Raw genomic sequence first — 13,690 nt, 5'->3', positions numbered from 1 at the left:
AGGTTTGTATATTTAAGATCTTTTTGGCTGGTGGCTGAGTCATGCACAAAATAAACTATAAACTCATACTGTTTTTGAAGATGGAGAATAACAGCTGGCTAGTGATTTAGTGTAAAGGCATTCTATGATTGGAGTAATCATTCCAATCGCTTGCTAGGTAGAAGAGGCAGGAAAAGAAGAAAAACAAAGATGAGGGAGAACATTTTGTGAAAAAACAATCACAGTTACCTGCTTAGTTCACTGAGGCCCCAATCTTTGAAGACCCACACATAACTGTTGAAGTCTCCTTTGAGCTTCAGATAATAACTGTCTGTTCTTTGTCCCCAAATCCTGTCTCTGTCCTTGGTACACAGAAGGGCACACTTAACTTCCACAGTCTTCCAGCACCTGCCTGACTTCTTCATCAGGCCATGTGATGAGAATTATCACTGGTGGAATGGGCACATCATCAGATCCATCTGTAGATCCGATGATTTGCCAATAGTCCTCCTTGGATGGTTTCCAGGGGTAATATACTACCTGAACTTGTATGCAGACTTCACAAATAATTCAAATAATTTTACCTTAAAAAAATGAGATGGCTTTCGTTAACACTTAAATCATACTTTAAAATTGGGAAATTTCAAATCTACAGAGAAGCTGAGACTAGCACAATGAACATAAGTAAAGTCTTTACCTAAATTCACCAATGAATTCTAATTTGCTTTATTTCCATTTATCTATATGTGTGTGTATAATGTTTTGTGTATATATATATATATATATATATGTTGTGTGTATATATATTGAACTATTTGAAAGTTGCAGATGTCAAGACCCTTCATCCCTAAATACTTTAGCCTGCACCTTACAAGAATAAGGACATTTTACCCACAATACCAGTATCACATGTAACAGAATGAATATTAATTTACTAATGTCATCTAACATACAGTTCATTTTCAATTTTTCTCTATTAGCTCCTCAAATGTCTTTTATAGCTTCTTTTTCTTCTTTTTTTTTTAAGCCAGAATTTAATCAAATTGGTGTGATACTATGAGACATTGTGAAAATCCTCATCCTCAGCAATGTTTCACTTGATGGTTCTGGTCCAAAGATGATTATTTCTTGAATGAGTTATCACATTTTTTATTTTCTCAAGCTTTTTTTTTTTTATTTTTTATTTTTACATTTGTTAGCTGGCATCCTTCCAGCTTTACTATTCACCATCCCTCTCTCTCTGCATATCACTAAGGAGAGTGATACTATGAACTGTTATATTCACTGTGTTATAATCCAAAATGTGCTTTTGATGCTTAAACCACCCCAAATTTGGCCAGTGGAAGACTCAACAGGTATGTCTGTCTCCTTTCTGTGGTTTCTAGCACAAGATGCCTTGAGCTCACCTTGTACTTTTCCCTGATCCTTTCCCTAGGATCAGCCACACATCCACATGGTTCAATTCTCTAAATATTCACTAAGTATACAGCATGTTCTCCCTTCAACTCCACCTCTCTCTTCATAGACAGCCAATGTTATTCGTTTTTTGTGTAGTCTTCCAGAGATAGCTTACCTAATAGAACAAGGTCACAGATAAATATCCTTAACCTTTCCTACGGTTTTTTAAAAAAATATGTATTTATTTATTCATGAAAAACACAGGCTGAGAGAGAGAGGCAGAGACACAGGCAGAGGGAGAAGCAGGCTCCTCAGGGGGAGCCCAGTGAGGGACTCCATCCCAGGTTCCGGGATCACGACCTGAGCAGAAGGCGGGCGCCCAACCGCTGAGCCACCCAGGAGTCCCGTTTTCCTAAGATTTTAACTCAAATGACAGCATATTACACTCACTGTGTTTGTGCTTGTAGCGCTTGTCTATCAGGTTCTGAAAGATGCACAGGACTCCACCCCCCAAATATTGGGAGCCTTTAGGCTAAGTTTCAAATGTTTTAGAAAGCTCAGGGAGGATGACTTGACCAAAGTTGCACTGACAACACTCACTTGCTGTTCTTTGACTATTCCTCCCTCTCTAGGTTTTTTGACAACTACTCCTTCTTCAAACATCACTTCCTTGGAGAACACTTTCCGTTCCTTAACACACCTCCCGTCCCCAACTAGATGACGTCCGCTGGTTATTAGGTTTCAGATCATTATGTACTTCTCCTTCATAGCACACACATAAGTCACAGCATTAAAATTTGTTTCCTGTCTCCGTGAGGACAGGAACTACTACATCTGTCTTGTTCACTGCTGACACACAGTAGTTGCTCAACAGAAATGTGCGCAGTGAAACTCGAACTCGGGCCACCCAGCTTCCAGTCCACTCTTCTTTCGTCTGCGACCCCGCTTTAGTCGGAGAAATAGTTCCTAGACGTAAATTAAAAACCTCAATAGAAAAAGCTGGGAAATGTGCATTTCCACGATTAGTGGAGGACCTTAGCAGAAACTGCTCACCGCGAGGTGTGACGACCGCAGGAGGGCGTCAATCAAGAAAATGCCCCCTTGCCCCGCAGGCGAGGGGAGCTGCACGGAGCCGAGGCCGCAGGGGTAGCGCCACGGATTCAATAGAAAACACGTGTAAACGCGAGAGCGGTGCTGCGCGCAGCTGCGACCCCCGGGGCCCGGGGACAGGGGACCCAGGGCAACCCCCTTTGGGTGGGCGAAGACCGCACGACTTCTACGTGGCATCTAAGACCCGGGCTTTCCCCGGATTCCTCCCCGAAAGCGTCCTCACGGGAGCGGCTGAGGGCTGGGGCCCGCCCACCAAGGAAACGGGACGGAGCGGCCGCGAGGGCCGAGCGCTTCAAGCCTAGGCGTCCTCACCCCAACTGGGCCTTAGCTAGGGGCCGGGTTTCTCTCCTCGGAGCTGCCGCCCGGGCACAGCCAGCGCCACCGGCACTCCAGGGCGCGCGCCCACACGGGGGATGCTCTCGGCCCGCGACGGCGCGGTCTGCCAGTGCCTCCACGCCCGCCAGGCTCGAGTCCGGCTGCCCTGCGCCGGGTCCACTGCTGCCACCCCGGGGCCGGGCCTGGGCCTGGGCCGGTGCCCCTCGAGTTTCGGCAGGGCTGCCTCCCGGCACGGGCCGGGCCCACGGGAGTCCGTGTTCCAGCGCTGCTTTCCTCGAGTCTCCCCTCGACGGACGTGGCCCTGGGCTTCCTTCCCTTCGAGCGCTCCGGGGCCAGGGTGCCCGCCGCCCCGAGCGACGGCGGCGGCGGCCGGGGACCCGGGCGCGGGTCGGTCCTGGGAGCCGGCGAGCCAGCGCGTCCCGGGGGGCGGGAGCTCGGCCGGCGGGGGCGGGCCGAGGGTGGGGGCGGGAGGCGGCTCCCGGGGCTCCGCGCCATTGGCCGCAGGGACAGGCGGCAGGAAGGGGCCAGAGAGCGCGGCCCCACCCCGTGGCCGGCGGAGCCTATCGCCGGGAGCGCGGAGCGCGGATAAATGTAGCGCCGGGGCGCGGGCCGCCAGCTCTGCGAGGGGCCGGAGCGCAGCGGAGCCATGCAGTACCCACACCCCGGGCCGGCGGCGGCGGGCGCCGTGGGGGTGCCGCTGTACGCGCCCACGCCGTTGCTGCAGCCCGCGCACCCGACGCCGTTCTACATCGAGGACATCCTGGGCCGCGGGCCCGCCGCGCCCACCCCCGCCCCCACGCTGCCGTCCCCCAACTCCTCCTTCACCAGCCTCGTGTCTTCCTACCGGACCCCGGTGTACGAGCCCACGCCGATCCATCCCGCCTTCTCGCACCACTCCGCCGCCGCGCTGGCCGCCGCCTACGGACCCGGCGGCTTCGGGGGCCCTCTGTACCCCTTCCCAAGGACGGTGAACGACTACACGCACGCCCTGCTCCGCCACGACCCCCTGGGTAAGGCGGCCGGGGTCATGGCGGGGCCGAGCCGCGGCCGCGGCGAGGAAGGCGCCACCCGGCAGGTGGCAGCGTCCAGGAGGCGGCGGGGGCGGAGGGGGAGGCAATAGAAAGTTGTGGCAAAAGCGATCGAAAAGCGGCCCTCGGGCGCGCGCAGGGACAGGAGGCGCGTGCCCCAGTGGCGCGCTGCCGGGGCCGACCGCACCGTGACTCAGATTGGTTTTCCTGCACCTTGCAGGCGTCGGGGCGCGCGGGCCCGGGCGAGACCTCTGGCACTGCCGCGGGGGCTGGCGGCCGAAGGCAGCCCCGGGGCGCGCGTGTCGCTCGGGGTGGGGTCCCCTTAGCTGGAGGGACGGGGTAGGGAGTGCCAGGGCGCCCGGGCCGGCCCTGCGGGGCAGGGATAGCTGCTGGGCCCGGGTGGTTACGAGGCTGAACCTGGTTCAACAAGCTTGTGCAGTGAAAGAGCCTGACCCTTTCCGTTCATACAGGAAATCTTGAGTTCTCGATAGGAGTAAATCTGGTTTCAGAAGCTGTTAAGTGTTTTCCTGGCTGCATGAAGCAGACCCTTCCCCCGGAGTAGTGCACGCTGCTGATTATTTTATCGACATCCTCAATACAGACAAATTCAGGAAACACTCGACTTCTGATAGCCGGGATCCGTTTTTCTGATATTGTTCATTTCCTCTGTGTGGGATGTGACTTTATGGCAGCTAAAATAACCAGTTGCTTCCTTTTTTCCCCCGCCCCCGAAGCTGTTTTGCACTAGTCTGAAGCCTGACGTAAGCAAAATCTGGGAGAAAAAAAAAAAAACAATGCCAGCTTTCAAAGTGTTTGGGGGCAGGCCTGCAGACCCACGGACGGACGGACGGACTGACTGATAGGTCTTCGGAGCAGGAAAGGCGGGGAAGACACCTAGGACTTACGGTGTTCGCGGGGCTCGTCCCTCAGCGCACGGCCTAAGAAACAAGCCGACGGGGATCCGCACTCCCGAGGGGCCCTTGGCGGCTCCGGCATCGGAAGCCCCGGGGGCATAAAGAAACGGGGCTCCTTGCCTTGGGCCGCCAGGGTTTTAGATTTACTCTCTGCTATTGGCAGCTTCTTTGGGGACCCTAGAGACAACGTAACATTTTAATTAAAATTTTAATGTCTTCACGTTTATGATGAGGCCTTTAGCTCAGCCCTCCACCCTCTTTTCTCATCGTTAAGATTTGGAGGGGATTATATTTTAACTCCTTAAAAAAAAAAGTTAACGTATTTTTTTTTTTAAGTTATCATATTTTTGATCCCAGTTTCGAGGGTTTGGTGCGGTGGCTCCTGTCCGGCGTGGTTCCGTTCGCCTGCTGGGGCGGGAGCGGGACCCTCAGTCGGGCCGCGTCGGGGGCGAACGTTGTCACAGAGCGCGCCCTGGGTTTCCTTGGGTTACTGCTGGGACCGCGCAGGAGGAAGCAAAGGGCTTTTCGAGATAGACCAACAGGAAACACATTGACGGAAATGTTGCCATAGCCCACGGGGTAGCTTTAACTGGCCGCCCCCGCCGCCGGGTGTGAAATCAGAGGAGGAGGCCGCAGCGCCCTGGAGCCAGGATTGGAAGCTCCACGAACCCGGGCCCCAGGGCTTCCCAAGTGGGCTCCCCGCGGCGGCACCTGGCCAGAACACCTCGGGTAGTGTAGCAGTCCACGCCCCCCCCCCCCAACATACACACACTCGGGTGTTTGGAAAGTGCAGCTCACCAAGAGAGAGGGCCTAGAGGTGCAAAAAGTTGTGTATAAATTCCAGAGAGACTTGTTAAGGAGTGTCGTGGTATTTTAAACTCCATTTATAGTGTGTGTTCTTTTGGGGATCAAAAGACTTGTGCGTCTGAAATCATTTATGGGTGTGATGGCAGTTTGCATCTGTGAGTGTACAAGGGTGGTCTGTGTGCACATGCAATGTAGATGTGTATGCCTTTGGGTGTTTCTGTCTCCAGGTATGCATGTGCCTTGGGGGGAACGCATTGGGTCCTTGTATGGATGGGTGTGAACAAGTTCGGCTGAGGGTCCGTCTAGTTCCCTCCTCCCCTTTGTCACCCCCAGGGCCTGACGGCTCCAGGGCTGTCACTAACCTCTGCTCTCGCTGCCCTGTAGGCAAACCCCTGCTCTGGAGCCCTTTCTTGCAGAGGCCTCTGCATAAAAGGAAAGGCGGCCAGGTGAGGTTCTCCAACGACCAGACCATCGAGTTGGAGAAGAAGTTTGAGACCCAAAAGTACCTCTCTCCTCCCGAGAGGAAGCGTCTGGCCAAGATGCTGCAGCTCAGTGAGAGACAGGTGAGCGCGCCTGCGGGCTGGGGGCAGATTCCTGGGGCAGGGGGCTGGGGGCGGAGACCTGGGGCGGGGGGAGCCACCGTGGGCTCAGGCGTTCCTCGTCGCCCCCTAATGCCTGGAGCTCTTGCCAGCTCCACAGCCCCAGATCAGCTCCGGTACTCCCCAGGTCGCTTGGGTTTGTGGCAAGCTTTCTTTCTCTTTCCTGTAGGTTAAAACCTGGTTTCAGAATCGACGTGCTAAATGGAGAAGACTAAAACAGGTATCGACAAGGTTCCGTTTCTATGGAAATAAATATTTTTATCATGTTATCTCAATGCGAGGCCTGTTATGGGTTGTATGCAAAAGTCATTTGAGAGACTATTTAACCTCTTCACCTTGATTAAAAAGGCAAATAGTCCTGCTGAAATTCAGGATGAGTTGCTCAGGTGGCAGTAATGCTAAAAGCACCTAATGCAGTTCCTATATCAATTATGCTTGGGTTTTCACACACTGGCTAGTAAAACTCTGGGCTAATTGTTTTATAAACCCCATATGTTGTTTATCTAATTAACGCAGGAAAGATAAAGTAATTGACAGTAAATGACTTACGCAGTTATCTTTGGGAGAAAATTGTTTCTTTTATTTACACAGCCATAATAAAACCAGGCAGAGCTCAAGGGTAAATATAAGGAAATAAACACCTTTAAGTCTTGTTTGCACTGTTTTTTTTTAAAGAAGAATTAAATATCAAAGAGTTTAAAATTATTTCCCATCTAATGCCAGCTCTTAAGATGAATATAAGACAGGTAAGAGAATATACAAGCTTATTTGGAAAGTAGCTTAAACTTACTAACAGTCTTTTTTTCCAATGAAAAATACTGCGTAAATACTATTATGCAGTATGTGATAAAAAGTAAAGGCTAATTCAGTTTTTGAAAAACCTCTTTTGACTTAAACCTAAAGATTTGTTTTTGATGTTCCAGTCTGGATGTCTTCTCCAGAGTTTTCTAGCAATTGTTGAACTGTTCATATGCCAGTGTATGTACAGCTTAGAATAAAATATCTTTGAAACCGTATTGGGGGGGATTGAAAGCAGTGTGCATTTTTAAATTTAGTGATCCTAACTTTTTCATTAGAAATAAGATGGTGTCACAAAGAGTACTTTGAGACAGAAAATAAATTGTTCATAATTTCATTATTCTAACATTTAAAAATTTGTAGATTCTCTCTCAATCTCTGACCTTGTGCATCTCTTGGTTGCTTAGTTACAAGCCTAGTGAATATATTATTCTATAGTCTTACTTTAAAAAAGCCTTTAGCAATATATCGTATTTCTTTGTAGTGTTTATGTCTGCTTTAGACAAACAGAATTAAAAATTCACTCATATATTTAGTTCTTGTTCAAAGGCTTGACTGCAGTTTACCAGGGATTTTTTAAATAGTGGTTCCTATGTAACGTGGGAATATATTTTCCAGAAACTTCCCCCGGATTTTAAGTAAATTGTAATTGTCTCCCTTTACAGTTGGCAATATTCTTCCAGTTCTGCCTTTTTACCTTTGCCATGATTTTGTGACTATAATGAGTATTCGTAAGTTTATAGATTTACTCCAGCAAATGGATGAAAAAGTATTCCATTTTGAAACTTCCCTGAATTTACTATTTAGCATTCATATTTCTTAAATGTCTGGAAGACCCTGTTAAATGGCAAGGTTTAAAAATGCTTGAAGAGGGACGCCTGGGTGGCTCAGTGGTTGAGCGTCTGCCTTTGGCCCAAGGCGTGCGTGATCCTGGAGGCCCAGGATCAAGTCCCACATGGGGCTCCCTGCATGGAGCCTGCTTCTCCCTCTGCCTTTGTCCTACCTCTTTCTCTGTGTCTCTCATGAATAAATAAATAAAATCTTAAAAAAAAAAAAAGCTTGAAAAATGAAGATAGTGTGTATCTGTAATGATCTATTCTCTCCTCTCCCCTAAACTTTTAAGAATCTTGAAAGTTGAAAGCACTAGGTATAACTAAAAATCTTAAAGGTGATAGAGAATGAAAACACATTTTGATATATGTCTCTTATGTCTCCATATTTCATGAGCCTACCAATTTCCATCTTCATTCCTTTCAGGAGAACCCTCAAAGCAATAAAAAAGAAGAACTAGAAAGTTTGGACAATCCCTGTGACCAGAGGCAAGACTTGTCCAGTGAGCAAAATAAAGGTGCCTTGGACAGCTCTCAATGTTCACCCTCCCCTGCCTCCCAGGAAGACCTTGAATCAGAGATTTCAGAGGATTCTGATCAGGAAGTGGACATTGAGGGCGATAAAGGCTATTTTAATGCTGGATGATGACCACTGACATTCGGAAAGTTCAGAAAACTAGACTCGGGAATAACATTTGCTACAGAAAATCTCTGTAGACATACTGGAAAGCTATGAGAGAGGGAATCAATTTTCTGGAAACCTGAAATATTTGGTGCACTGGCTAAGCAGCAAACTTACATTGAAACCTTTAATTTTTACTTAAATGGCTTATGTACTGATTGTAGATTGTATGATGAAGGGACTCTTCACTGATTGAATTCACCCCCTTTTTAAAAAAGTAATTTTTTTTTCTATTTATAAAAAGTAATTTTGAACTTTTTCATTAAATTTTTAAGTTATAACTTTAAAGATTTTAATAAGATCTTGAATAACTTTTTAATCTGTATCTACATCACACTTACTGGAAAACCAAAAGGGCACCCCAGATTCCAGAGGTATGCCATGGAAAGGGGTGGCAGCCACATTTCAGACAGCCTTGGAATATTTTAAAAGGAAGAAACATCCTTTACTTTCATATTACATTCTTACACTGCTGCCTTAAATCCAATATGATCTCAGAGATCGTGTCTCGGGGGATGTGTGTGTTCTTTTTGTCAGATATAGTTGATAAGAATCTTAAATGCTTGTTTTGCACTATCACTTAGTACCTTGTATGACCAAGTTGTTAAGGGAATAGTACAGTCCAATTCAAGCAGAGAAACTGACTTGTCGGTGGCTAAAATTAATCACGGATGAACTAGAAGTAGCAGGTTAACTAAATGTAAGTAGACTGTAGATATTTGTGTTTTATATCAAACTGTTTATAATGTGTATGTATATATAATTGTTCACTGTAAAAAAAAAATGACCGAAATGGTGTTGTTTTTTTTTTAAATGAGTAACTTGTGTATAAAATAAACCCGTCGGCAAGACGACTGACCTCGAGGGACCTCTCATTCTTCCAACGAAACAAACGCACACCTCTCATTACCGTTCCTCCAAGCGCCACTCGGTCCCGGCGCGGGGCTGGGCGCGGGGCTGGGCGCGGGGCTGGGCGCGGGGCTGGGCGCGGGGCTGGGCGCGGGGCGGTAGACCTGGGCCTTTCCCTCGCGGAGGAGGGAGGCTGGGGGCAGGGGAGGGTCTGGACGTGTGCGTGTCGCGGCCGGGGGAGGTCCCCGCCGCGGACCCGGGGTGCGGCAGGTAGCTGCAAGAGCCGGGGGCCGAGGCCGGCTGCGCGGGGAGCCGCGAGGCCGCCGAACCCCATCGATTCGCCCCGGCTCCCAGGCTGGCCCGGGCCGCCGTCCTTGACCGGCGTGAGTCAACACTGCGTCATCCCTTGGCGGCCTCATCCCTTGGCGGCGGAGCCCGGGGCGGCGGGGGGTCCGCGGAGGGGGTGGAGGGAGCCTGCCCGGGAAGAGCCGGGAGGTGGTGTGAGACCGCGAGTCTCAAGCTACAGCCAGCTTCAGAAGCACCTGCACAGCTCGAAACTCTTGGCCAGCCCTGTCGCCAGAGTTTCTGATTTGGTAGGTCTAGAATGGCACCGGGAATTTGCACTTCAGCAAGTGATCAAGTGATGGCAAAGCTGCTGGTAGGAGGACCGAGCTCCAAGAACCACTGTTCTAAGGCGCTCCTCCGGTGGAAGCAGGTGGGGCCCCGCATACCCCCTCCTTTCTCACCTGCTTCCCTTCTCCCAGTCACTCCTCTCAGTGTGGGAGCAGGTGGCGGAGAGGACTGTAAGGGAGGAAGAGGCAAACCGGGCCTATCTAGGCCTGTGGGAGCAAGAGTCTGATGGCTATGGGGGCCTGGCAGGGCCAAGGAAGGGGTACTGTGAGATGAGAGAATGGAAGCCCCAGGTAAGGCGGGATGTGGGGGTGAGTGCAAGGGTGGCCTGATGTTTCTGATTGGCCCAGGGATTGCATCCAGCTGCTTGCCTAGTGGAGCCAGGAACCATCAGGCCCCTGACATTCCAGGAAAGTGATGAGAGGCCTGTTGGGGGAGAGGTCCAGAAACCTCTTCCTCTAGCCTGGGCCTCCATGGAAGCCTGTAGTTGTTTGTGGAGTTGCCTGACTGAGGGTACCCGAAGGAATGACACTGTCCCCTGCATTGCTGATGGGGGCTATGGTTCCCCAGACCTAGGCCCTCCAGTGAAGACATAGTGAAAAGTTTTCTGCTTTTAGGGAGCTGTTACAGTCTGTCTCCTTATATTCCAAGAAGGCACCTGGAATTGGCTGTGAATTTAAATTTCTGAGAAAATTAGCACCAGGTGCTTAAACAGAGAAGTGTGAATAGGCCTGGAAGTTTAATCATTTGGGCTGGGAGTTTTAGTTGTTGGCCTCAGTTCTCTCATCTGTGGAATGGAGATGCTCTCATTGATCTACATGATCCTCTCCAGCCGCCAAATTCCCAACTCAGCTCAAGATCTTTATCTTTTTTTATAATTTTTTAAATTTTTTATTTTTAAAGATTTTATTTATTTATTCATGAAAGACACAAAGAGAGAGAGAGAGAGAGGCAGAGAGAGAAGCAGGCTCCATGCAGGGACTCGATCCTGTGACTCAGGGCTGAAGGCAGGCGCCAAACCGCTGAGCCACCCAGGGATCCCCTCAAGATCTTTATCTTTATGGTTTCCCCTATTCTCTGCCTACATCTAGGTTTCAAGGGTCATCATCAGTCTCACTTGAAAATGGGGCTGTCTGCATCAGAGTTTTGGAGAATGGGAGGCTTGTGGGCCTAATATTGAATTAAAGCAATCCTGAAATCAGTTCGTGTGTGTTTCACTCCTGGAGATAACCTCTGGTTAATGTTTATTCTTGAGAATAACTATCATGATGATCAAGCAGAGAAATACAGCCTTATGTATTGATTGACACTAGAAAAGTTGAAGGGCGAAATCTTGTTTTAAAGTAGAGTTTCCTGAATCCAGAATGTTTTCTAGTTTAAAGCTATTCCTGACCCTCCTCAAATTGCTCATATTCTGAATCTAAACATAGTCTTAAGGATCAAGAGCATGTTCAGTGGAGAAGTACAGTATTCTCAGGGCATGGGTTGGCATTAACTGTTTTCAAAATGTCCCATTGCAGATCGCCAATGAATATTTACAAATTCTTCCTACAATCCAGGCATTTTTCATTTGTTTGTCTTTTGGCTATTTCATGTTGAAGCAGCATGTATGACCTTTACAGCACAACTCCTGTCTTGTTTTTAACTCTTTTTATCAGGAGATTCAACTTGAAAACGGTTATCATTTAGCAGAAAGACAAACAGAAAAGCACATTTTTGTAAGCAAAACGTTAATGATTGGAAGAATTGCCCTAATTTCACCATGACAGTGTGTGATTAATCCCCTGGGTCATGTACTTATACTTTAAGTTATTCAGTTCGTTGGTCTTTGATATTCAGAACCCTTTCTAACTTAATAGGATATTGATTTTGTTGGATGATGTACTTTGACTCTTTAAACAACATCACTTTTAGGGATGACTAGCCTGCTGTGTAGTATTTTATTTAGAGAACTATTGCATAAGGTTTCTTTTTCTTACTTTTTATGGTTTTCTCAGGGTGAAAGCTGATAAAACATCTTGTGGGAAAAGAGGAAACCATCTCTGATAGTGAAAGTACCTATTCTCTTTCAACATTTCTGACAACTTTTTTTTTTGTGGTTTCATTGCTGTGAATATTCATTTTACTTAATGGAGGCAGGGCAAGGATTCAAGAAAATGTATTTGGACGTGGGGGAAGTGCACTTCGTTGGGAACAGACTGCCCTTACTAAAATTCCTATTCTAGTTATACTGCCTTGTGTAACTCAAGCTCAGAAGCTCACTCTTTTGATCTTTCTTTAAAATCCAGTAATCAATGATCCTTTAAATCTGTGCTTGGAGGTGAGAATTTTGTGACTCCTGGCAACATGGGACAGAATGTGGAGAACGAAACAGTCACCTGGGATGCTTCTGAATGGTTAGGAGTTTGGTCTCTTGTAAAAATAATCAGATGTTGTACCCACATTTCCATCACTTTGGATTTCATGAAATTCCAGCTGGATTCTGTATTTGTCCAATCAAATTCTGTCCTTTGATACTTTTTTTTTTTTTTTTTTTTGGTGTTGTTAAATCCAAATGACAACCACTTTGGAGATTCTTACCACCTACCAAAATATCTGAGATCCAGGATATCTTCAGATCTAGCTGAGGGGACACCAATGTCAGGAATTATGCTATGCCATTGTGGATAAAAGAAGGGCTTGCAGAATGGCTCTCTTGTTGGTTGGGGGCCTTGGGAACTGTGAATTCTCAGCCCAGCTTCTAGAGAGGTGGGCTGCTTACCTGAGAGGAAGCATCAGACCTGGCACTCAGTGGGTGCCAAGCATTAGCTAGAAAAACTAGAAAGGCCTCACTAACTCCCTTCTTTTAAGGTGGCTCTTTGATACGCTGTAGCAGGCGGTAAATCTCCTCTGTCTGATGTACACAAATCTCTGCAGACAATGGAAAGGGCTGTGGGGAGGAGACCTTGGAGCTGGCAAAGGCATTTCCTGTCTGCAAAGGATCTCGACTTTGGAGCATCCGGGGGTTGCCTCGAGGTTTTTGAGGCAGCCGAACACTTTTCCGAGTAGCTACTTAAAAAAAAAAAGAAGAGAAGAAAGAGGAAAAAAGGGAGGGGGTCACTGCCAATTTCAAGTAATTTTTCCAGATGGAAGCCAATGAGACATATCCTCATTTAAAAAATATATATTAAAGCTTATTTTCTAACCATTTGAATTTTTTCTAATTTGAAAGGGAAGTTTGGGATCATTAAAAATCTTAAACATTCAAAAATCTCATCACTCTCCAAAGACAACTACAGGGAAAAGTTAACGGTACCCATCCCCCCAACCCCTCCACACCAAGATACTTGCAGGAAGAGAAATGCCTATTGAGTTTTCTCCATGAAACTTGTTTATATTTTTCTTTTGTAATTTAATTCTACCTCCTCATCCTTCCTTACCTCTCTCTACTTCTTTTTATTCATTTCCTTTCTCCACTCCACCTACCCGTACTACCACCCCCCTTTCAGGATTTCTCTTCCTCATTGATTTTATTTCCCCATTAAGAATAAAAAATAACTAGTCTCAGTTCTTTAGATGTCACAATTAGGGCCAAGATTTTCTTGGCCCTAATAGTGACAAATATATAGAAATGTTCAACTTTCAGGTGGAAATTCTAGGTTTGAGGAAGATGTTGCTGGAGTCCTAGAACACTGCCCTCATCCCTCTAAACAGTTCTTTAGTTTAGCTTTTTTGTTTTTGTTTTCTTTTT

General features: G+C 47.5%; 1 protein-coding gene and 1 long non-coding RNA gene across 3 annotated transcripts in view; both read left to right on the top strand.

Moving 5' to 3' along the window:
- Positions 1–3,422: 3,422 nt before the first annotated feature.
- On the top strand, positions 3,423–9,345 carry HHEX (hematopoietically expressed homeobox). Its single transcript, XM_072806102.1, has 4 exons — positions 3,423–3,833; positions 5,957–6,135; positions 6,341–6,391; positions 8,227–9,345. The coding sequence occupies exons 1-4, from the start codon at positions 3,470–3,472 to the stop codon at positions 8,443–8,445; spliced, it is 813 nt and encodes a 270-aa protein (XP_072662203.1). The 5' UTR covers positions 3,423–3,469; the 3' UTR covers positions 8,446–9,345.
- A 429-nt stretch (positions 9,346–9,774) lies between these two features.
- Positions 9,775–13,690, top strand: part of LOC140621136 (uncharacterized) — a 64,358-nt gene continuing 60,442 nt past the window's right edge. For both annotated transcript variants that reach the window (XR_012020870.1, XR_012020871.1), the window contains exon 1: positions 9,775–9,923. This is a non-coding gene — a long non-coding RNA (uncharacterized lncRNA). The remainder of the gene's footprint in view (positions 9,924–13,690) is intronic.

Source organism: Canis lupus, chromosome 29 (genome assembly GCF_048164855.1).
Source record: "Canis lupus baileyi chromosome 29, mCanLup2.hap1, whole genome shotgun sequence".
Classification (NCBI taxonomy): Eukaryota; Metazoa; Chordata; class Mammalia; order Carnivora; family Canidae; genus Canis; species Canis lupus.
Note: the sequence above shows the minus strand (reverse complement) of the source record. Positions and strands in the feature narration are given on the sequence as shown.

Excerpts from the sequence above, each read along its gene's own strand:
- HHEX (XM_072806102.1), top strand. The coding sequence starts at position 3,470 with ATGCAGTACCCACACCCCGGGCCGGCGGCGGCGGGCGCCGTGGGGGTG. Across the intron at positions 6,136-6,340 it reads TGCAGCTCAGTGAGAGACAG|GTTAAAACCTGGTTTCAGAA; the intron begins GTGAGCGCGCCT and ends TCTTTCCTGTAG. Across the intron at positions 6,392-8,226 it reads AATGGAGAAGACTAAAACAG|GAGAACCCTCAAAGCAATAA; the intron begins GTATCGACAAGG and ends CATTCCTTTCAG.